The sequence below is a fragment of the Sturnira hondurensis genome, unplaced genomic scaffold (genome assembly GCF_014824575.4).
Source record: "Sturnira hondurensis isolate 20B ecotype Veracruz unplaced genomic scaffold, ASM1482457v3 Scaffold0012467, whole genome shotgun sequence".
Taxonomy (NCBI): domain Eukaryota; kingdom Metazoa; phylum Chordata; class Mammalia; order Chiroptera; family Phyllostomidae; genus Sturnira; species Sturnira hondurensis.
Genome location: NW_028085098.1, coordinates 398,173 through 423,744, shown reverse-complemented (window position 1 = coordinate 423,744; position 25,572 = coordinate 398,173). Strand labels below are relative to the sequence as shown.

General features: G+C 40.8%; 1 protein-coding gene across 2 annotated transcripts in view; it reads left to right on the top strand.

Moving 5' to 3' along the window:
• POLA1 (DNA polymerase alpha 1, catalytic subunit) overlaps positions 1 to 25,572 on the top strand; it is a 300,925-nt gene that overhangs the window by 135,406 nt on the left and 139,947 nt on the right. For both annotated transcript variants that reach the window (XM_037060690.1, XM_037060689.1), the window contains 3 exons: positions 338 to 512; positions 12,622 to 12,800; positions 14,668 to 14,799. In XM_037060690.1, the coding sequence (XP_036916585.1) occupies positions 338 to 512; positions 12,622 to 12,800; positions 14,668 to 14,799 (486 nt within the window). The remainder of the gene's footprint in view (positions 1 to 337; positions 513 to 12,621; positions 12,801 to 14,667; positions 14,800 to 25,572) is intronic.

Genomic DNA, 25,572 nt, shown 5'->3' with positions numbered 1-25,572 from the left:
TTTTGTCATCACTCCTAAAGGGCCTTTCCAACTAGATTGTCAGCAAGTCTTCTCAATGTGTTTCTGTGATGCGGCAGGTGGAATTATTTAATCTAGTCATGCCATCTTCTTCGTTTCATGTTTCAACAAAAAATAGAACACAACACATGCTGGATTTACATTCTTGGACAGTGGGCAAGATGTTCTTCATCTTTCTCCTCTTAGATGCATATGAAAAGGATATCTTGGTGTTTGGAATTGAAAACACAAACTTTGAATTCTTGTCGCTCTTTTGACCAATCAAGTGTGTGTGTGGTTGACTTTCTTACAACTTTACCTGTACCATGTCCTCTTATAGGACGGGTCAAACCTCAGTGCAAATCAGAGGGCCTATGCACCTGAGCAGCTGCCGAAGCAGGACAATTTAACCATCGACACCCAGTACTACCTGGCCCAGCAGATCCACCCCGTTGTGGCTCGGATCTGTGAGCCTATAGATGGAATTGATGCTGTCCTCATTGCAACATGGCTAGGTAAGTGCCTGAGCTCATGGAGCCCCCTCACCCCGCACGAGTGACGTGCGCACGATCTTCCCTCCTTTGACTGTTGTGGACCCTTTTTGTAGGTATGATGCTGAGTAGAGCCCTTCTTTGTTTACAGTTTGGCATTTTGTGGTGGTTTGATTAATGTCTGTCTCCCCTCATAGACTGTGAACCCCACGTACTTGCTATCTCTGTAACCACCTGCATGTTGCATAGTCGGCACTCAATCAGTAAATGCTGAGGGTAGAGAGAGAAGGCAAAAAAAAAAAAAAGATTGAGATGATTTTAGGCACCATTGTAAGTCCCAGAGTTTACATTGTTGTAGCTTTAATTCATGAACTTCCATTAACAAGGACACTTACGGTATCTTGGCTATTGGTTCATTGTGTCTCTGTCTCTAACAGCATTTTTATATAAAGTAAAAACACACAACTTTTTTTTTTCCAAAATTTTTATTTCTCTCTTGTTCAAGTACAGTTTTCTGTCTTGTACTCCCAGCCCTGCCCCCCCCAGTGCTCCCCACCTCCCTCCCATCCCCGCCCCCCACCTCAGCCATTGTCCATGTGTCCTCCACACCCGTTCATGAAAACACACAACTTTTTAAAGATGAAAACATTTCCGTTTTAATATTCAGTTCCCTGTGAGTATCCCATTCTCACTTTTATTTTATTTTTTTTAAAGTAGACTTTAATATTTTTTTAATATTTTATTTATTTATCTTTAGAGGGGAAGGGAAGGAGAGAGGAAGAGAAACATCAATGTATGGTTGCTTCTCCTGCATCCCCTGCTGGGAACTGGCCCCTGCGGGGAACTTGCCTGCAACCCAGGCATGTGCGCTGACGGGGAATCGAACCGAGATCGTCTGGTTCACAGGCCTGTGCTCAATCCACTGAGTCACTTTTATATAAATACCCTAAAAATCAGGTTCACTGTTATCGTCCAGGAATTGGCTGATTCCCAATTTCTCATCATCCTAGGAGGTGCCAGCCAACCCTGAAACCTCACTGTTTCTTTGATTTTTTTTCTGCTGTGTCACCAGATGATCATCTCTTGCATAGAAATGTATTTCATAACCTGCCCTGATTTCATTTCTGGACGACCAGCATGCAAAGAGTTACACTGCTTTAAGAGCTCAACCCTATTCCATTTTATGCACAGACTGGAGTAATGCCTAATAAAGTCTGTAGATGGCTCCTCACTATCCACAAGGAGAGTTTAGAGCCACTGACATCTTTGGCAGAAATGGACTCTTAACTTTCTAGCTCCAGCCTGTCTTTGTGGCCTTAGTTAACTTCATTGGACTCAAGGTCCCGTAAATATGGCGTTGTTCATTCTGTTCCTGCTTCATGGAAAATCTCCCTCTCTCCTCACTGAGATGTCTAGCTTAAGATAAGGGCTTTTGTATCATAGGGACTTAGGCTCAAATGCTAGTTGTGAGGCTTTGGCAAGCCTCCAGACCTTGGTCTGAGCCCGGGAGCAGAAGGAGTGTTGTTCAGTGAGCGCTGTTAGCAGCCACATCCCACCCTCCGGCCAGGCTCCTGGGTAAGTATGTCCACACTCCTCCAGTCCGTGAGATTTGCATATAGTTAATGCTCAGTGTGCACTGCAGAGTGAGATTAGATGGGTGAATTATCAAGTCAGATATTTCCCATTCTGCCCCTGCTGCGTGTGTGTCTGAGCTCCTCCCGCCAGCCCCGTTTCCACTATCCCATCAGTGTCTGCTCTGGAAGTGGAAGCTCATTTTTGACATTTGCCTAAGCAAAACATAATTAGGAAGATAAAAATTCTGCTACCCAAATCATCATATAATGTATTCTCAAAGTTGAGTTGTATTTGATGATATTTATAAATCCTCAGCTGGGAGGGGGGAGTGCGAGGAGTGCACAATATTTTTTAACTTCCTTCTTTTTTGCTCTCCTTTGCGTTGAGTGCTCACTCTACTGGATGCTACTTTGCATATGTTTCTCATTTAATGCTTGCTCCGGCCTCATGTAGGTATTGGTTCCATTATACAGAATGAAGCTGAGGCTTAGAAGAGTGATTCACCTGGTCTTGTCACATAGTTGGCTGTGACTAGTTGGGGACCTAGCTCTGTATGACTGTGAAGCTTGTGCTCCTAACCACTGTGCTAAGCCGTACTGCCTGTTTATAGCGATGAGAAGCAACGAAAGATGTTTCAACCAGGAGTGGGATGGTACGGATGTGAAGGCGTGGGAGCTTTCCCTTCTATCTCCTCTCCACACCAAGAACCCCTGAGCAAAACCGTTGTTTTGTTTAGAGTAGATCTCCAGTTTCTTCATCAAGACCCTGATCTACAGGCTAACCATTACCCTTCCCATTTTTGCTTTTGAATCTTACGGTGCTGAGGGTCAATGGAACAAGCCCCGCCCCCATGGGTGACATTTAGCGAGTAAGTGTGGAGCCTTGTATTTCAGCAAAAGGGCTGTAGAGTAAAGGGTGGTGCAGCCTGCCCAAGGGATAAGCCTGATGCCAGTTCAGATAGCTGAAGACCAAGACGGGGCCAGACTGATTTTGTTGGTTCCAAGGTCATATTTAAGATCATTTTTATATAAATTAAGCAGTGGGCAGATTCTGACTTGCTTAAAGCCTGACTTTATCCTAATTGCAGCAGCCTTATAATCATAGGCTGCCTTATTGGTCCAGTTTTCACAAATGGGTTTTCATAGCTAGCTGGTTCCATCTTCAGAGGTTTCATATTATTACTGGTCGATCTCAGACTACAGAGGGAACCCTCAGTGCTTGTGTATGGTCCATGGTCCTTCTGTGTCCCCATCTCTCTATCTCATCACCTGCAAGTTCTTGGTGCAGCCTTACTATATGGATGATGGTCTGGGCAGCTGTTTCCCGGAGCCAGGTAGCCAATTAGAGCTGCCAGAAGGGCCTGTGTCCTCAGCCTCGGTCCTGAGGGAACGACTGCTGTCCTGATGCAGACACCGGCCCGCAGTGTCTGCGGTGTTATGGATGAGACCACACAAATTCACACAGACCACCGAAGTCCTGTGGAGGAAAAGGGGCAACACGGTCACTCTCTCAAGGGGAGAGTGCCTTGGAGCACCTTGGCCACTCTCTCCAGAGGAAAGCACCCCAACCTTTACCTTAACAGGCTTTTATTGGGTTTGATTTGCATAGGAATACAGGGTATATATGTAAAGCTCATCAGTTGTTGACAGGCAGAAATGATTAAACAATAGACAACATTCAAAGAACTCTGAGGGCTTATTCTGAGTCAGGGTCAGACAGTTAAAGGGCCATAAAACTTTGGGGAAAGAAACTCATTCCCTGCTTGGACCCTTATCATTTCAATTGAAAGTATTAGCAAAGTATATTTCATAGGATTTTATGCATTCTTTCTTAGGCCTGATGACCCTAGGGAACTTGCTCTTTCCAGCACAGGGCTGCACCCACCTCCAGCATTGTTTCAGGCTTAAGTCAGGCAGGGGAAGTAAGGCAGCGAAGTGATCAGGAGACTTCTGGCAGACAGAATGAGGACTCAGACTCTGTCAAAACTGAGGGGTGAGGGTCCATCACCCCCTTTTCCTATGTCCCCCCAAGTCCTTCTCTGAGGACCCCTTCATGACTATGCCTATCTTAGGTTGTCCCTCCTTTGAGGAATCTTATCCATCATTGCCTACCAGCTGTCTGCCCAGGGCCAAGGAGGGTGAGGTGAAAGGGGGCAGAGGTGGTGCCCCTACCAGGAAGATAAGCTTTGTCTTCTTAGTGGCTTATGGTCCCAAGGTCTTTTTACTCAGCCTTAGCCACGGAGGATTACAGCTTCTGAAACCAGGCAGGGCGGTTCCCAACGCTGTCCCTCATTTTATTTTCTCATTTTTATCTTCCGCCACTTGGTAGCAGTTTTTATACTGAGGGCATGTGAGGTGGTTGTAATCGTGCAGCCTCCCTCCTCCCCTCCTCATCCTCCTCTCCCAGCGCAGCCTGTGCCATCGCCAGCGATATCCACATGAGCAATGAATCTCGTAATTCTCTACCTCTCCCTCTCCCTTCATGTGAGGGTCCCCATTACTGGAGTGTAGGACAGCACGTGTTGGTCACCGTAAAGATCTGTAGAAAATATTGAAGTGCACCAGGCAGATCTCGCGGGCGTTTGTGCCCTGCCCTATTCAGGAGCTGCATTTTGATCTGCCTCCTTTATTCCTCTGCCCCAAGCGAAAAATTAGGGTGGCTGTTCTTCCCTAGGGGATTTGGGGCCCCTGTTATCAGTGCTCACTTAGCCTGCAGTGTTAAGAGAGGAGGAGGGAGGAGGTGGGAAAGTATAAGGGGAGTGTTAGGGGGTGCGTGGTTTCTGAGAGGTGAAGCCATAGGTATAAAATGACTGTAATTTGTTTTTAAAATCTAAATCTGTTTTCTTTATATAAAAAAAACTGCAGTTAGTGAACTGACACGGTTAAATAAATTGAAGTGTAAAAATGTATACATAAAATACAAGCCCTCCAACCGCCTAATCACAGACATAAAATAATTCGCCCGCTTTTAATGTAGTTTTTATCTTTGATTAATGAAACGTATTGCAGTGTTGAAACTTTACCGAAGTTTGATACTTTGTCCTTTTAGTTAGTACAAAGAAATCAGGAATAATGGCATAATTTCATTTAGCAAAATGAGTAAGGTCATGATTTCTTATTTTTAAGATTCTTTTGTGGAGAGCAACTATATTTTTCAACTACCTTTTTCTTTTTCTATTGCTTTTATACTGCTTTCCTCGAAATGAAAGGCAAGCATCAGGTGTTGGTTTTATCCTGTGGCTTCACATTGGAAATTCTGCATTTCTTCCCGTGAAGATACCTCCTGAAGTCTGTCTGGTGGCATGTTGTATGGCCAGGTGTTCGGTATGGGAAGGCCATTTTAGTAAAAAGGAGAGAGGATAGTCTATTAAATGAGTGAATGAGTCTGTTGAATTGCAAAAGAATGATTTGTTCTCTCTAATAACTAATGGTGCTCATTATCCCACAGTAAAATGTGTATCATTTTTCTGAAATCCATGCAAGATTATTGCTACTGGGCTTCAATAAAGCAAAATTTTATTCTTTTCTCTCTGTGAATAGGACCAAAAAAATAGAGTATTACTCTTTTATACAATAGCCCCCTAGGAAACGTGGTCACTAAAACTTGGAACTCTTAGCTTTTGTTCTCCAGACTGTAGGTTTTTCTCTGTCTTGTTCTAATGAAAGTTCTCTGTATTCTGTGGATCAAAATATTCACAGTGTGCGCCAACATCCAGATGGTCTTCTGTACCTGGCAAAACAGGCCAGTGCTGAGAATTGTCGAAAGTTCATTCCTGAATTTCATTTTTTAATGCGTTTATATTTCATGTATAATGATACTTAGAATGGTATGATATCTTTCCTCCAGTGAGTGATGCCTTGTATAGTACCTGTCAAGTACATTTCTTCATGGTCAGTTATAAAATTCCAGGCCTTTATCTAAACGGGCAGTTTTCTTATTGGTCCTGAGAAATTACCGATGTTTGAAGAATATGAGAATTTAAAATTTAATTTAATCTCTGAAAGTAGTGCTGAAAACAAGACAGAGCACACTTAACCCAGTATGTTCCTGGGTTAAATTAGAAAATGAAAATTCCCTTTCTTGAAAAATGGTATGTCACTCACAGTATAGAAGGTAGTTTCTGCTCAATAGACAGGATTTGGTACCGTCTTCTAAGAAATAAGTGCAACAGTGACCCAGGCGGTGTTTGGGGTACCTTTGACAGACTTGGGAGAGATATCTACAAAAGGTGGGAAGTGGAATGAGTACAGGTGCTTGGGAGTAGAACAATGTCACCCTTAGGTGCCTCAGGTATCACTTTATCAAACAAGACTTTTTTTTTCATGATTAAGTTCTTAGAAGAATGTCCATACTTGATTGTCATTTCCAAACCTTACATATTTTCTATAAATTAATAGTAAAATGTAAAAAGTGAAATCACACCAAAAGCAAAGTAGCATATTAAGTCTTGTCAGCTGATAAGGACCGCCACTTAGAGGATGGAGCGCCATTCCAAGTGCATTGTCAGATGGCTCATGTTCTCAGTCCACTTTTGCATTCATTGAGTGGATTGATATTGAAGACCTGCTGTGCTCAGCATCTTAATGGGCGCTGTGTGGGGTACAAAGTTGTCAGCCGTGGCTTCTTTACTCAAATTACAGCCCCGTGGGGCTGTTGAACCATTACTGTTGTTGGGAAGTCTAGGGGATAACACAGTGCATGTCCCAAAAGAGGTAAAATAAAGGATTATTGACATTCAGGGGAAGCAGAGACCACTTTTAGCCTCACTGGGAAGAGTGTATAGAATCAGAGGCATTGTGGGAATACGCTGTGGAGAGGCCAATATGGAGTGGGGAATGGTGTCTGTCCCCACCTCAAACCAATTTTTCCAGCCCATTGGCACCTCATTCATGGGGTAACTCATGCCATGTCAGCCACTCCCCACGGCACTAACATCATATTGGGTTGGTCAAAAGTCCGTTTATTTTTTTTTCTGTAAAATAAAAGACACATTTTTATTTTCACCAATAACTCTATTGATTGGATATTTTGAGTATGCCGGCTATCTCCCGCTATTGGCTTCTACTGGGTAGAGGCCAGGGGTGCTGCTAAATATCTTCCAATGCATAGACAGCCCCACAGCGAAGAATTGTTTGGCCAAAATGTCAGTGGTACCAAGAAACTTTGCAAACCTCTCTTGACAGTTTCAATCAGACACAGCACTTTCTGTATACATTGTACAAATCTTTTTTTTTTTTTACATTTTAGTTACGCTTTTACCTTCCTGAAAATAATAAAGCATAATATGGCAAAATATTGTATATTTTCTTCCATCTTCAGTACTAAAATGGCTGCACAAAAATTCATCAATCTTCCTAAGTTTTTTTTTAAAGATTTTATTTATTTATCTTTAGAGAGGAAAGGAAGGAGAGAAGGAGAGAAATATCAATGTATGGTAGCCTCTCGTGAGTCCCCTGCTGGGAACTGGCCTACAACCCAGGCATGTACCTTGACTGGGAATCGAACCGCGATCCTGTGGTTCGCAGGCCCGCGCTCAATCCACTGAGCTACACCAGCCAGGGTCTAAGTTTTTTTAAATGCACACTGATATGACAGCTGTCAGAATACAGTCTAACAAAATTGTTTTGAATGATGTTAAAGACCACGAAACACTACTAGAGCCATTGCACAGAAAAAACCAAATGAACTTTCTGAACAACCCAATGTAACATATGAGGTCTGTTCAGAAAGTATTCAGCCATTTGCTGTGAAAAATATAGACAATTATTGAGGAAGATACAAGATACAAGAAACATTGTACATAGGACGGTGATGCCTCAGTCCCTTCAAGTAGGCACCTTGGGACCTCACACAGTTCTTCCCATCACCATCGGTTGCCCCGTTGTGTTTTCCTGATTCTCACTACGGTCTGAAATCTCTTCCCTTTCAAAGGGGGTTTTAGTTTGGGGAAAAGCCAAAGTCGCAGGGCACCAAATCTGGGCTGTAGGGGGCCTGAGTCACCTGGGTGATTTGATGTTTAGCCAAAAAAACCCGCACAAGATGTCATTCATGATCAAGCACGTTGTCATGATGAAGCTGCCAATCACTAGTTGCCCATAGCTGCAGCCTTCTGAATCATCTGAATAGTTTCTGTGGAGGAATGTTCAAGCTTCACGCAAAATTTCATGCAGATTTGTTGCTTTACTAGCTCAGTCATTTTGAATGTGATGGCCACACAGTACACATGCTCACTCAATGGTGTCTACCCCACTGATGACTAGTATAGTGAAGTCATCATTGTTCACACATGCACATTCCAGTCCACTTTTCTTGGCTGCCAGGTTACATCTATGTCACGCAAACTGTTTTCAGTCTATTAACAATGGCTGGAGGTTTCCTGGACAGACCTAGTATGTCATTGCTTTGCTGCCAAGTTTTTTAGCTACATACAGAAAAGTATGCAAAACCTAACTGAACAGCTTGATGCATTTTCACAAACATATGCTATTATAGTCAGCACTGAGCTCAAGCCAACAGTTTATTACTACATCCCCAAGAGCTTTTTGTGTTCAGCTTGTTTCGCTTAGCATGTTTGTGAGATTCATTCATCTTTTTGCATCTATTAGTATTCATTCTTTTTCATTGCTGAGTATTATTTCATGGTAGATACCAGTTTCTTCATTCTCATGTTGGTGGACATCTGAATTGAATTATTACCAATTTCAGGTTATTATGAATAAAAGCTGCTAGAGTATTCATTTAATCATACTAATTTTTTCAGTTTATATATTGTTCTCTAGGAAGTCCGGATATATGAAACCCTGGATGCATGCAAGATAAATGATTTGTTTCCTGAAAGAAATTTTTAGGAAAATTTCACAGTAGGATTTCATTCATTAGCTTCCCTAGTAGTTAGTCCTATTACAAACAGTTGCTTCGGAATACCAGTTACTGTACTTGTTTGGAGTTTCATTCATATGGGTTTTTTCCCTCTTGCCCCCTTCTGTGAACATATATAATTGGTTTACTGTAGCCAATTATATATGTAGCCAGTTACAAATAGAGACCTTGTCTTTTAGAGGAAGAAAATTATTTGCTCAAACATATTTAGCCTCTCTCTCAGCCGTGTTTGGAACTTGAGTTTCAAACGGTGTAAATATTCCTTTGGGAATGGGGGCATGAGAACATTCTAAGAACATGTACTTTACAAGGATTAGAAAGTACAGTGATAGGAAAAATGATTTTGTGCTAAATATCACATTGGAGATATGTGTGACAAGAATATGGTGATTGTAAGTAAAAAACATTATTGCTGAACTCCTCCACCCCAGTGCCCATGATGTTACTTTCTATAAATACTTCTTGAAACATGAGAGTTTTGATCTTGTTGCCAGAATAATGTGAGATCCTATAAATTTTCTAATTATAAATGACAGTATTTTTATTTTATTCTACTGGCCTTTCTGCCCCACCCTCAAGAAAAAATTGGTGTGACTAGATCATTACAAGTCACAGTATTGAATTACAGCACACGTGATTTCTGTTTATTGTGGGGAAAACTGTTGTTTCCCTAGAGATCTGGTGCCAAGCCCAAGCAGGCTGCTGCTCCTTTCATCCTGTGTGGGACCAAATGATCAAAGTTACCTGTTGAAAGCTAGTCTAGTAGAAATGCAAGTTCCTTTTCTCGAATGGAGGATAAAGTTTATTTCTTTAAGCCAGTTCAGAGAAAGCATCGTGAAGATTTTGCTTTCACGTGTCACTTCTGGCAAAAATACCTAATTTTGGAGAGACAATAATGAACAAATAGAATTCTATGTAGCTGCTCTCTTTTTGCCCATTTAAGAATTCAGATTCTACCTCTAGGTGGCAGCACCAGATACTTTTTTTCCTGTTGTTTTACTACAGCCTTAATGAGTCATGTATAAGCAGGAAAACTTTTAAGTCTCCTGAACTTCAAAATAAGCTGTTTATTGTCAATTTTGTGAGGATTTTGAAAAATCATGTTGAATAAGTTGGCCCGTTTAAGTCTGGATTTTGACCTAAAAAAAAAAAGATTCTGACAGCAATGGTCCTTATTTTTTTTAACATGACATTACATTATTTCTTTAAAAGATTTAATTTAGCCCTCTGTGATTTGCCTGTTGAACTTATAATTGTCCTCCCAAGAAAATAACATTTCATGACATTTTTATATCCAAGTAACTTGTACAAGTTACATCATTACATACCTAATATTTCAAGGTAATTACAGAATTTTCTCCCTTTATATATTTAAAGTGTAACATTGACTTATGAGCAAGAGTACCAAGATGAAGAAGTCCCTTTTCTTGAAAAAAATCAGCTCGGGAATAGTAAATCTGAAGTAATCAGCTAAGCCAGTTGGCTTTGCTATATCCATGGGGAGATTAGAGTTGTTTCTGATGTGAATGTTTATAAAGTAGACATTTCCTAAGTCCTGATATCTTCCCATAATGTTTGCCTACTTGTTGGGCTTTAGCTAGGTAGCCTGGTGTCCCATTTGGGCTTACTCAGCAGGCAGCCTGGCCAGGCCTCAGATGCATAAGTGGACCATCGCTGGTGGAGAGGCCTGGAAAGAGCTTTCACTGCTTCCCTGTCACAGCCCAGCCAGTTCTGCACATGTGCAAAGCCTGTGTTTCGTTCCTTGATTTTTCAAGTTGTTAAAATATCTTGTCTTTTAGAAAACCCTTGCTTATTTTTTTTTCTTTAACTTTTAAGTAATGGCTTGGAAACTGATGAATAATGACATCATCAGAGTAAAAGTAAAACCGCATAATCACAAATAAAGCAAGACGTTGTGTGAATACAGTTGGATTCACAACTAGAGTTTAAGAAATTTGCAAGTTACCCTTCACTGTAGAGAAGAAATGACATTCAGCGGGCATGGTGTCTCTCACTCAGTTCCTCTGCCCCTTCCTCGTGTACTTCACTAATTTGCTATGTCTCTTAGGGGATCAGTAACTTGTAAACTAAAAATGTGTAGTGAGTCTTGGGGCCAAGTGACCTGTGTGACAGTAATTCACGTCACTAGCCAAGAACCATTTTTCAAGTTGTTTTGAATGTGTATTCTTTGTTCTTCTTATATATACGCTATCATGGTAGAAAATAGTCACTTTGATCAATTCCTACACAGAGCAGCTGTTTAACTGGCTATGCAGCATGAATGTGTGTTTCATATTCCAAATACATCATCTTGAATGAATATAGTCGGATTAAATGATAGTTATCCATTCTTTTACTTTTTTCATTCGAATGACATTTACTGAGTCTTTACCACGTGCCAGGCACCATTGAAAAGTTTGTCCTCTAATGCCCTATTTAAACTTCGAAAGTGCACGTCCACTTTGCAGGTGAGCAGAGTGGGAATCAAAGTGTCAGCCCTATTCGTTGTTCAGCACCTTCCCCTGGGTCAGAGTTAGCCTCCAGTCTTTCCAAATTACTACATGTCACTTGACAACTGGCCCAATAGGATTTAGGATCTTGTCACTGAATTCTGAAAACATCTGTTAGATTATCTACCAGTGCAGCTATTGATAGAGTCAAATCAAGTTTTAGGTGTTTTTGATATTTGAACTTACTGTTCAGTAATGTTTTATATTGCTTCCTTACCTTTATACTAAAATAAATATGATTGTTTTCCTTAGATTTCTAAACAGCCTAGAATTCTTAGGGATTGCTAAATTACACTTTCAAGAAAATACTATAAGATATAGTATAGCGTGATTATCTTGAAGTATAAATTGAAATAAAGGATTTTGAGAGAGATGCTTTGACCAAAGGTAAATTAAATGGGTTGACCTTCGAATGTTTATTTTCTCAAGTAGTTTGCAAAAACATGATAGCATAAACTATGCATCAGTTGATTTCTTGTGTCATTTTGATTGCAATATGGACGGTATATTTGGTTTCAGGATTGTTGGGGACATTTTGTCCTATAAGGTCTGTCGATTCATTGTTTTTCACATATTTTACACTTCTGAATTCAGAACGCCAAGAAAAAAACACTCACATCATGTTTTGTCTTATATGCTGCTGCTGAATTTTAACCGCTGAATTAGATTGCAACCTACATGCTGTTAACTACTGAGCCAAGATTAATCGACCACTGCATTGAAATCGGGATTAGCAGTTGTGTCTGCACTTGAAGGAGTTGTAATAGCAGTGAACTTGTTTTCTTTAATGGGATTTTTATTCTCTGTTTTCTGTTTTAATGGCAATACTTGACTTTAAGAGATTTTCTTAGGAACAATGCAAATTTATTTGTGATTTCACTGTAAGAAATACTAAAACCATCCTATAGAAGTAGTTAGTTGCTTCCAAACCCAAATGTCCCCTGGCATATTTCTGCATTAATGCTGTTTTCTTGCTTCATTTATAATGTCTTATGAAAAGAGATATTTATCCATGGGATGTGAGCCTCTGTCTTGAATTCAAATGAGTGTGTGTGTGTGTGAATTTAAAATTATTCTTTTGTGAGTTTTTGGGGGGGTAATTTTTTGGGTATGGGAATTCAAATAATTTTACATTTCTGAATTTGTTTTGTTTTCTTTTGTATCAATAGGACTTGACCCCACCCAATTTAAAGTCCATCATTATCATAAAGATGAAGAGAATGATGCTCTACTCGGTGGCCTAGCACAGCTCACTGATGAGGAGAAATACAGGGACTGCGATAGATTTAAATGTCCCTGCCCTGAATGTGGAACCGAGAATATTTACGATAGTGTCTTCGAGGGTTCGGTTAGTTGTTTCTTTTTGTCTCCTGTTTTCATTTTGTGAGTGAACTAGTATAAAGGCCTTTTCTCCCCAGTATAGGTTTAAAAAGGAAAAAACATTGTTTTCATGTGTTTAATACTGATTTTGGCTTACGAGAGTGCTTGGCCTTGGTTTTTAAATGGAATCTTTTAAAATATCTAGATTATCCTAAAGTATTTTTTATTGTAATTCCTTAATTAGTAACCTGCATTTCCCCACTCCCAACCCAATTTATTAAGACTTAGAGCAATATTTTTCTGTATCTTAAATCAAGTTAATGGGAACTACGTGTTTTGGGGAAGTTTTTGTTTATCTTTACACATCCCACTTGCCTCCTTTTTGACAAAGGTACTCTGATTATCTTGTCTGCTGTCTTTGTGTGTCAGACACTTAAGAAGTCACAGGGAGACATTCCTTTCAAGAAGTACTGCCAAAAAATGTATCATTGACCTTGGACCAGAAGTTGAAACCTGGCCAATTTACTTGATTCCACTGCAAGTGTTATACATGTATGAGCCCTTGGCAAATGAGTAGGCAGCAGAACCGTGTAAAACCTTGAAACCGAAAGAAAAATGCATCCTTAATCTAAATTAAAAGTAATTATTTTAAGTTAATTTGGACAAACAGCAGATGTTTTGCATTTTTTGGAAGCAAAACAAAGCAGTCTTTGGAAGCAAGTGCAAGGAAGAGGCAGACGCAGATCAGCAATACTTGCTAAATCCTTGAGTTTTGCTTCATTACAGCTGTAACTAAGATAGTTAATTGCATGGAGGCTTGACGACTTGCAGATGGGCTAACTGTGGAAGGGCCGATGTCAAGCTCTGAAATCTCTTCCACCTGGAATTGCTTAGCGTGGCGGGCAGGGTTATGTACCAGATTGGAGCAGGAAACCAAGATGTTTAAGTATCAAGAAGAAAAACACATGCTCCAGAAACCCCAGCAATTTCCCTATATGTTTGCTTTGTCTTTGTTTGAAATAAAACAAAACATGACGTTTTCTCCACCTACTAAGAGTTAATTCTTTCAAATGCCTGCTCCTTCTGCTTTCCTTCTGCTTTCCTCCTGCTTTCCTTTCCTTTCCTGCTTTCCCGTATACATTTTATGGGGGGTAGGAATTTTAGAGTTGCTAGGATGACAAAACATGATTACTTTGTGGTGTGACACTTCATTTTTCAGCTTTATTCTTTTTTTTAAGATTTTATTTATTTATCTTAGAGGGGAAGGGAAGGAGAAAGAGAGAGAGAAATATCAATGTATGGTTGCCTCTCATTCGTCCCCTGCCAGGGACCAGGAACCGGGAACTGGCCTGCAACCCAGGCATGTGCCCTGACTGGGAATCGAACCGCGATCGTGTGGTTCGCAGGCCCGCGCTCAATCCACTGAGCTACACCAGCCAGGGCTTTCAGCTTTATTCTTAAATTTAAGTTGACGATATGAAAGCAAACTAATGTCATTAGTGCTCTTGATTTATCCTCAAGTTTGGAATGAATGAGGGCAAGTTTAAAATTTCGATATGTCTCAAAAGGATGTTTATTTCCAATGACCTCACTTCACTGGTATTTTCACAGGGCAAATAAATGTACCCATAGGGTCTGTCATGTAAGGAAGTTAAAAAAATAAGTGATTTTAGGGTTTTCCCTTCAACTTCATACTCCCATATGATGGTGACAAAAGCGTGGAAGGTTTAATTCGACTAAGGGGATCTTTGGGAGGAAAGCAGTTGAAGAAATAGGGCCAGAAACTCACCAGTAAAATGAGTGACACATGTTGTGCACCAGGATAGCATGTAAGTTTTTAAGCACAGGACACCTTTTCTAACCTTTTGTGTACTTGTCTGACCTGACTTCTGCAGGGAGCTGATATGGAGCCCAGCTTATATCGTTGCAGTAACGTCAACTGTACGGCTTCACCTCTGAACTCTGTGGTGCAGATGAGCAACAAATTGATCTTGGATATTAGACGTTACATTAAAAAATACTACGAGGTAAGTATCCAGAATGACTTTTTCACACACACAACTTACTTAGGTTTGGTACTGGTTATAAAATAAAACAATGTGGTTTTGTATTTTGTTTTTCCCGTGAAACTAAAATTTTTCTAACTCTTGGGAGGAAAATGTTTTGCTCTTCCATTGGGTATTACATCTCTTTCAGAGAAATATTTTAAATAGTAAATTTTTTTTGCTTTTAAGGAGAGACGAGGCTATATAATGGGGAAATGTTCGAAGTTATTGTTACCTAAATAAGACTAAATTCAATGGTCACTCAGCTCTTTGGACAGAGGAAGTAAACTCAGTGTTGCTCATCTTTGGCGAGTAGAGCTGTAACATCATGTGTGGTGATTTTAATAAATGAAGACTTTGTGTTTATGTGGTCATTGAAACCATTTCGTAGCTTAGTTGTCCGAGGAAATAAAACTAAAAATCTTTTAAATGTAAATGCAATTTGTCTGGTTTCTTAAATGCCAGAACAGTGAGTGATCTGTCTGTGTTAAAAAGGCTTTTTTCAACGTTCTTGTTTTGCTTTTAACATTTTCATATGTGTGAGGTTTTTTTCTCTTCAAAAATGAAAAAAGTCTACATTTACCCTTTGGTTTTTCTTAGTGTTGCATTGTGTTGTTTGGCACCTAAGCACAAATTTCTGTTACTTGAAACTTCACTGTAACTTATTTAAAGAGGCTGCATTGGCGTTTCCAAAAGAAGCTCAGGTTCCATTAGGTGACACCCATAGCTCTGATCAGTCTCTTTCTATAATTTCTGCTCATGTGTTAGTTAACAAAGAACATAGCATTTTCTCATTTAAAATGGATCTCATGAAATGATAACAGAGTATTAGATCAGTAAGATGAAAAGTGGAAACAGCGTTCCCGGTATCGTCATGTTGGAATAGAATAATTTCTCTTTGTCCAAAACCCCAAGTAAGTTTGCTTGAAGATATTTTTAAAATAATAATTATGGCTACATTTTGGGAAATATGCAACATTTCAGTGAGTAATGAACAGTTGGATGGGAATGAAGGTTATCTGTGGGTTCACATTCCGCAGCAGATGAGATGTTCCGCACATGAAATGTTAGGCCTTTATTTAGCATGAAGAGCCCAAATCAAAACTATTCAGCTCCTCATTTACAGACCTCACTGAGCAGAGCACGATTCCTGACTCTTGGGAAGAATTCCGAGTTTTCTCCCTGTGTTTAGTCTATGAAAATCTTCACCATGGAAATGTTAATACTAGAAGAAACTCCTCAATTCCCTTCTATAAGAAGGGACGATCTGTTTTGACTAAGTTGGGAATAGGCAGAAAAATGATCTTCTCTATAGTAAGAAATACGCCCTAACTGAAAGATGGATCTGTAACCTGTGTGTGTGCTGTGGTGGTAGTGGTCACATGACTATTTTTCAAGTGAAATCGCCTCATTTTGTGGATCTAGCATTTGCCCCAGTTGTCTGCCAGCCGTCTCGCTAACAGCAAGTAAGTTTTCTTGTAGTTCCTGCCCACTTGATTGACTTTTTAAAGGGGATTTCTAGTGAAAATATTCAAGTATCACTCTTCAAGTTGAAGATTGATATGACTAGCCTCAAAAGCAGTGGCCTATTTCTCTGCTTTCTGATCTTAGTCATGTGATTCGACGGGAGAGGAAGAAATCCATTATTATTTTTGTGGCCCCATGAACAAATGTTTCACATATTCTCAAGGCCAGCGTTTATGCAGAAGGCTCGTGCACCTCTAGGTTCTACTTCATTAGTAGACTGCTCTCTTTCTTCTTCACCCCAGACTTCAAAAAACTTTGGCAGGGAGAGGGACATGGTGTTGAGTTTCTTTTTTACTGTGCCTCCAATGATAATGAGTACAGTTGGTTCACTGCGATGTACCCTAGTGCTGGTGGTCCAGCTGGAGATGAGTACGCCACGTGTACTGAAGACAAGGTTAGTTAGTAAGTCCAGACATACCTCGTTTCTTTGTGCTCTGCTTTGCTGAGCTTGTGTTTTCTACAAATTGAAGTTAAGACCCTCACCAGTGAAAGAATTACGGTCCCTTTTATTGAGATCCTTGCCTCATTGTGGTGATCGAGAACTCAACCCACAGTATCTCTGAGGTCCGCATGTACTGAAACTAAGCGACTGTTCACTGATGCTAGTGACCAAAAGAGTTCCCTCCTATTTTGCAAGTTAAAAAGTACTGCCCACTGGACATTAAAGTTGTCAGTAGGACTGAGAGCAAGTCTCAATCTTTTTTTTTTTCATTTTAGTTTTAGAATCACTTCAGGGGAAGCACAACTTACATGGAGAAAGGAAGGCATCCCCATAAAGCAGGAACTTCAGGAAGACAGTGGAGAGGAGTGTAGTACTTGACCAAACACTGTAACCTGCTCAGGAACATAGTTCTAGATCGCCAAGAAACTGGACTATCAGGAACAAAGGGATAGAAGTTTAGGGTAACAAAATGTACTTCTAAAGCACTTTTCTTTTCAAAACTACATCACATATTCCGTTATTTTAAGTCATGAACAAAGAGCACTGACTGGATAAATGTGGCGTAACAAGTATTAAAAAATATTATGTGTCTGAGAATTAGTCAAGGTCACATCATACTGTTTTAATACCAACTCTGTTAATAGTTAGGAAATGCTTTTTTCTTTTCCTCCATATAGCAGTGATTGTATCCCCTTGCATTCTTACTTCCTAGAACATTTAAATTTCAGTAGACATCGACATACCAAAAGCACCAGGTGGGATATTTTAAGTAATACAGAGTTTGGCACAAATAACGCCCCTATTTTATCGCAAAATCATAAACATGTTATTCTGTAACATAACAATATTACACTCAAGCACACCATAGGGCATTTTAGGTGAAATGTTCACTCTAAATTATTATATCTATGTTATTGTACAAGGCACACTCAAGCAGGCCTTACTTCTGCTGGACTTTGTATATTAATTTCTTCAAAAGGAAAGCAACTATAATGCTTTATCCTGAGATTAAAGGAGGCATTGAAAGACTTAGAGGCAGCGCAGGAAGCTCTGATTCAAAGTCGATTTTGTGACTTGGTTCTTGTTGGTCCCTCTGTCCCAAGTTCAAATTGAACTGGTATTTTTTTTTTTTTTTGTGGGAGGAATCATAAAAAGTTCGTTTAAAGACTGTATTTCTAAGCTTTTAGGGATGTTTTTGAAAGATTCGATTTCAGTGTGGAAAATTGGTGTGTGCTTTCCTCCCCCCAAATTCTGCATCAGAGAGCAAATAGACACACACACACACACACACACACACGGAGAGAAACACTAGCTAATCTAAATTGGGAAATGAAGAGGGCTTTTTTTAAGCATGAAAATTTCATCATCTTGTCAGCTGGCAGAATGCCTGCTGTGTGGATTCACAAAGGCTAAGAATTACACTTTCATGAAATTTTCCTCACTAACTGCCCTGGTTAATTTGAAAGATAACCCACTGTTCTAATTCATTCCTCAATTGGGCGGTGCAGGTTTTATCTTTGATCTGACAAAGCATTTGTGTTAATCGTTTTGGCCCTCCACTAGACACTCTTGGGATTGTGCTTTTACAATAAATGTGTCTGTGATAGCTCTTTAGTCTATTATACTTACAATAGATCCATAGAACTGGTAATTAATTCTCCACTGCTTTGGAAATGGGAAGAATAGGTGTAGCTCTGTCAAGTGCTTCTGGGAAGTTTGTTTAGCTGGTTCATTTTTGAAGTGTTCCCCTCAGCCATCCATGAAACAGCCACAGAAGAGAGTCTGAGATTGGGAAGCTGCCTACCCTGAAGACTGGCTCAGAAGTGGGAACTCCGGCCCTTCTTGGTACCTGGGAGTAGGATAGTGGCTCATATACTTTCCTCTCAAGTGTGCTGTTAGTTATTGTATAATATACATTAAAGCCTCATTTTAATACTTAAAGAGCCATCTGTCTCTAAGGGTGAGTAGTCAACTGAAAGATGCTCCTAAACTCTCACTGATGGCTAATAGAGGTTTTTAAGTGTTCCAATGGGCGAAATGTATTTCTCACCAGACTTGCAGTTTCTAGCCACTTGTTAAGGAGTATTATTACTTAGATCACTCCACTGTGATTTTTAAACATGGAGATGTTGCTGGCCTCCCCTCTGGGAAAATGGACAGTGAACGACTAGATGGTGCCGTGCCTATGATAATTGTCAATTAATTGCTCGAACCAGAAATCGGTGGTTGAATTCCTTAGAAATTTACTCCTGGTTTTACAGTCTCAGAATTTTTCTGAAGTAAGCTTGCTGAGGACAGGGGGCCTGTTCGTTCTTCTCTGTCTCATCTGTGACTCAGGCCACAGCCCTTGCTCTCTGTGGTGTGTGCATTTTAGTGTTCAGTAACCACAGGAACCCACAAATAAAGGTAACACTTTCTTATTTTTTTAAAATTTTACACTGCTGTCACGTGGGAAGAAAGTTCATTAATGGTGTAGAAGGTTCTCAGGTTAACACAGACTTCCACAGGGTTTTACAGTCGTGAAAGCAGGGGCAAATAAAGCCCTTTGTCATTCTGCCTTCTGTATTCTGGTTGTACTGCTGGTTTCAGTATATGCCTTTCTCCAAGTTCATAACCTTAATTTGTTTTCTGTCCTACCTGGATATCAGGCAAAGAGGCATTGGCCACAAATGTTTTTATCACGATACAAAACCACATCCTGCAGGAACATCCTCTCGTTGTCCTGATACCAGAATCCCTCTCATATACAGCATATCAACTCCATATGCTGTATAGTAAGTGGATGCCTAGCTGTTGTTCCTCTCTTATTCCTGCCCTCTCCCTGTATTTTTCTCCTTTACTTCATAGTGTATTAGTTGCAGCATAAGCCACATTTAAAAACATCTCTTTTGGACACACTGTTTTGAGGAATTCCAAAAACAATGACCAGTGTGTGTTGCCTCATGATGCAGAGACTTTCTTGTGCTCGCATGGGAATAAGGGAGCGTTTGACTAACAGCGCTGACCCTCAGCGTGCTGCTGGCTGTGTGTCCCCCTGGAACGTGACACACGTGCAAGAGGGTAGTGGGGTGCTATGTATGTAGTGTTCGGAGAATCCCTGTTCCACTGGTTTTTTCATCTTTGCGGGGGGAAAAATGTTTGTTAATTTTGGAATGGATCTGCCTTCCTGGAAGACAAAATTAACAACCACCAAACATAATAATGTCATTAAGTCAGAGACCGAATTGGAGCTCCCTTTCACTAACAGTGCAAGAAGGGGAGGGTGAAGTGTTGTGGAAAATACTTGCTCCACCAGAATACACACCTATTCAGCATCACAGGCAACACACCCCGTGCTGCCCAACAGTACGTGATAAAGGATCGTTTCCTTAGGAATTCACAAAACTCAATTAATATTTTAATCTGCTAAATTAGAGATGAAGCGGCCTCCAACCCCATCACTCTCTCCACCCTCGCCATGGAAACACTAACAGGGCTACTCTCATTTCCATTGCCCTGCGCTTTCCAATATAGCGCCGTGGCAGGACCAGGCTAGATGGTGTAGGTGGATCTGTGGGGTTTTAAAGCCATGTGATGATGTTCTGCAACGGTCTCCTGTTCTGCTGGCAATATTTGGTGTTCAATAACCCACAAAATTTCTCATTTCTTACCTGTGGTGATGTGGGCTGAGAGTTTTGAGGTGATAGGTTGTAATATGCAGTAGTCTCACGGGTATATTTAGTTCAGAAGACTTTCAACTCTAAGCACTATTGGAATTATTGTTTATTTCGTTGCCTCTGCATTTATATTTAGAACATTTAAAAAGAATAAATTGTGTTTCTTTTTTGTAAAGATTCCTAACAGCATAATTATAAGTGGTACAAAAGGCACGCAAAGAAGCAATAGATATTCATCCCACCCGTTCGGCGTCACAGGCCGCGCGATCCGTGCTGCCCAGCGGTGCTTGGAGAAGGATCATTTCTTTGGGAACCCGTAGGACTCATCCTAAATCTTCCTGAAACAAAATGATGTGTTGAGAATTAATATATTTTTTTCTCAAGTCTTTTCTTACTTTTATTGTTTACACTGCTAGAAATATTCCCATTTACTTTTTGCTTTACACCAGTTAGGCTAAGCATCAGTGACACCAATTGCATTTTTGAAATATGGTGTTATAAAACCAGGGCCCATGGACAGGGGTTGATGTATCTTTATTAGTGAATGGCTGGTTTTTCTTTGGTATGAATATCGAGTAAGCTGATTTTGAGTCAGGTAGATTTGGTACTGTGCCGTGGCATGTTCTCACGGGAAAATTAAGCAGCAAGGGATTTGATGACAGTCGGGGGAGAATCTCATGTGTAGGTGTATTTATTATTGAACAAATGTAAGTGAATAATAGGTCATGTCCCGTGCCCTCTACACAAACAGCCGATGGTATGAATGTTAGCTATTCTAGAGGAGTTCTGATAAGCTACTCGGATCAGATACACCCTTATATACGACCTTCCTTTATGGAACAACCAATAATTTACTCGTGCTCTCTATATTGATCACAATGCCTCTTTATCTTTGATGTCATTTACTCAGACTTTATAGCGTGGGCCCTGTCTCTTGAGGCTCAGAACTAGAGCATAATCGTGAGAAACTGGCAGGGACCCACCCCAAATGCTGAGGTGCCCTGGCCCTAGGGACCAGTGTTCATGTTTCGCGTTAAGGACTGACCCCAGAGCTCAGAGAGATCTGAGCTAGGACCTTGTCGTTCCCCACACATGCATGTTTACCTTCCTGAGGTTTTGGTTGGAGTTGGAGGCAATCATGGCTGTTGCTCTCGCCTGTGCTTTCCTTACGTTCAGAACCTTGAGCACTTGGTTATGTCAATTTTGAGACCATCCACTGCTTACCTCATAGTAGACTGTGGCGTTTTGTACTCCAAAACCAAGGTCAGAGTGCCTGTGTACTCACTCACCCATTCTGTAACTTGGGCTAGTTGCTGAACTTCTCCAGGCCTCAGTTTCATAGCCTGTCAGACCATGATAGTACTGGTACCTGCCATATAAGGAGAACTGTATGGAGTGATGCATTTAAAGTGCTTAGAAAATGCATAGAGAGTACCCATTATTCCAATCTGAGATACAGTAGATGAGCATAGCTCGTCTGTGTTCCTTTGTGTGCTCAGAACTCCCAGGGGCTCCATTCGGGGCTGGGGCCTTGTTGCCCCAGTCTTTCTGAGGTGGCATCTAGAAGTATTTGAGGTCTTGCTGCTCTCCATGTCCTGTCCCGTCAGAATGATGTCACACTGTGCTGTGCTTTTCCTGGTGGCCCTCCCTGCAGTCTGCCAGTATGGGAGTTTTGTTTTTGGTGGCTGGCAAAGAGGTTCTCATAGTCAGCATTACAAAGGACACTGATAAGGGCAGCCTGCGGTTGTCGCTAAAAGCAAGGGAAGGACACTAGACTGTACTGCTTCTAGGCCAGCACCCGATAGGGTACCTAACCTGTGGGTGCTCAGGAAGAAGTTATTGAATGAATTCATGATATTCTGAGAGGTTGGTACTATCAAGTGACTCTCCCAGGTCATAGATAGTGGCATCAGGACTGTGGCCACATTTGAGGACCCTAGTCCAGAATTTTGCACATCATATATGATGAGAGAGCCATTTGTGAATAACAAGTTGCTCACCATCTTCAATATGGCCACGCTTTCAATGGGATGCCACAAGACCTCAGGATTAGCATTATAAGCTGGGACATGAGTCCTGAGAGCTGATTAGAACCATCCAACAATGGACTAGTCAAGCCATTGAAGGGAAGTCTGGGGTTTCAGTGACTTCTGATAGGGGTCACCTCCTCTGAAGGGAAAATTGGAGGTTCTTTTTTTTATTTTTTAAAGATTTTATTTATTTATCTTTAGAGGGGAAGGGAAGGAGAGAGGGAGAGAGAGATCAGTGTATGGTTGCTTCTCATGTGTCCCCTGCCGGGAACTGGCCTGCAACCCAGGCATGTGCCCTGACTGGGAATCGAACCACGATTGTCTGGTTCGCAGGCTTGCGCTCAATCCACTGAGCTACACCAGTCAGGGTGACTGGAGGTTCTTTGAAATGCCGAGGGAATGCCATAGGGGTTGTCAAGTATCTGAAATCAAATGGGTAAAAACAGAAAACTACTTGTGCCAAAACAGGAGAATTTCTTTCTTCAGTTTGATTTCTCAAACCATGCGTATTTAGAAAAAACTCAACTTCAGTTCTAACTCCAGTCATCTAGAGCTACTGTGTTGTAGTAGCGTAAGAAACTGAACCAGAACAGATTTCATTTAACCTTTCAGAAGTGAGATTTTCACACCGTTGACCTTGACATCAAGGAACAAAATGGAACTATCCATTCTCAGCTGCACATGTAAACGAGAGAGGGGAGGAGAGCGCCCCAGACATGGCTGCCTCTCATATTTGGTTTGCCTAGAAAGTGTACACTATGGTTCACGTGTAGCATTCGGCCCTTTGCAGATAGTTACAGATAGGAATTTTCACATCGCCCTGTGCAGCTTAGTCTTGTGTTCAATGGAATAACTATACTTCTGTTCGGGAGAGAGTTCATTCAGCTGCCTTTCTGAGGCACCGAAGAAAATGTCTCAAAAGCCTGGATTCCAGAAACGAATACTACTAATAAATATCGGAGCGGCAGTATTTTCTAATGGATGGGTGTTCCTTTTGTGCTTGGCATAAATCAGGAGTGGCTCTACCATATACCCATACCAACACGTAGAATGTGTTGGTCTTAGCTTGGTTTTGAAAACCAAAGCTCATCTGAGTCTCGGCACTCCCTCAGAATTGTTTTGGTGTGTTTTTACTATGTTCTAGCGTATTAAAACCCTTAGGGATGGTGGTTTGGGGAAGTACACTGTCCAGCTTGTTTCATGAAAGGACCCTGCCCTCAGTCCGTCGGTACACACAGGTGCTTCTCCTTGGCTGGTTGAGAAGCTCCTCCACTGGGAACCTAGATGACTTGCCAGCTCAGCTCTGCTCTCGGGAGCCTAGTGCAGCCGGCCCTCAGTCTCCAAACCACCAGCAACGACTGTTCAAGAGTTGTGGCAGGAGAAAAAACAAAACTGCCCGGGACTTATATCTGTGTGTATACTAAGGATTTGGAGATCAGGTGGATGAGGTCACGTGTCATCTTTTGAGAATAACTTCCCCCAGCTAGAGCTTTCCATATAGGAATATTCAAGAGCTGTTTCTTTGGGGAATTGATCAGCAAAGAAAGACCAAAGGTGAGCCTGAAAGACCTGGGCTCAAGAAAGACCTGCTGAGCCCTGGCTGGTGTAGCCCAGTGGATTGAGTGCAGGCCTGTGAACCAGAGGATCATGGTTCGATTCCTGGTCAGGGCAAAATACCTGGGTTGCAGGCCATTTCCCAGCAGGGGTCACAAGAGAGACAAATCATACATTGATATTTCTCTCCCTTTCTCCTTCCCTTCCCCTCTAACAATAAATAAATAAAAATTTTTTAAAAGCCTGCTTGAAATTTCACAGCAAAATGGAGTCTCCTGCTGATGAATGTATGCAATGATACAACACGGGTTCTCAAACCTTTTACTCTGTGGGACCCTATATACTTTTAAATTACTGAGGGTGTCAAAGGGTTTTCATTTATGTGAGTTCTTTGTGTTCATACTTACTCGATTATAAATTAAAAGACATTTAAAAGTATTAACTGATTTGTAAGTAACAACAAACCTATTGTATAATAAAAATGATATCTTCATGAAAAATAGCTATAGATTGCAAAGCAAAATTTAAAAACAGTGACTTTGTGTTACATTATTGTGAATCTCTATCGTCTGGCTTAGAAGTCAGCTGGATTCTCATATCTTTTTTTGCTCCCAATCTGTTGAGATATATAGTGTTTTGGTGGAACTATATGAAGAAAATTTGGCTTCACACAGGTATGTAGTTGGGAAAAGGTAGGAGTATTTTAATAGACTTTTCTGTTTTTAGTGGGTATTCTTTTTTGCCACTACATCTAGCCTTATAACATGGTAGTTTCCTAAAGGTTATTTTCAATGTGGTATCTGAAACCACAGCAATAAACTTTTTGTTCTTTGGTGCATTAAAATCCATGATCTAAAAGGGCTCTTATTTCTGTGTCCAAGTCTTCTACAGTGAGCACATATTACCTTTTTGGGGGGTGGTGTTTGTTGCATTTTGAAAATGAATTTTAAAGTTTACATAGGTAGCCCTGGCTGGTGTGGCTCAGTTGGCTGGGCAGTGTCCCACAAACTGAAAGGTTGCAGGCTCGATTCCTGGTCAGAGCACACGCCCAGGTTGTGGGTTCAGTCCCGGGTCAGGGAGTGTACAGGAGGGCAGCCAATCAGTGTGTCTCTCTCTTTCTTTCCCCTTTTCAACCTCTCTAAAATCACTAAGCATGTCCTCCAGTTGGTTAAAAGTATTTGAGGATAAAAGTAAAATAAAATCAAATTTACATAAGGTAAAATGTACTCTTGAGCATACAGTTTTGTGAGTGTTTACCAATACATAGAGTTGTGTCATGGCTACCACAATCAACATACAAAGCTCTGCCATCACCAGCACCCCCTTCTCACAATTTCTTTGTGCTACTTCTTTGACTTGTACTTACTTTGTAAAGATTTTATTTATTTTTATTTTTTTAGAGAGAGTGGAAAGGATGGAGAAGGAGGGAGAAAAATATCAGTCATCTGTGAGAGAAACATCGATTGGTTGTCTCTCTCTACCGAGGGCCTGGCCCATAAACTAGGCATGTGCCCTGACTGAGATTGAACTTGCGGTCTTTCGCTCT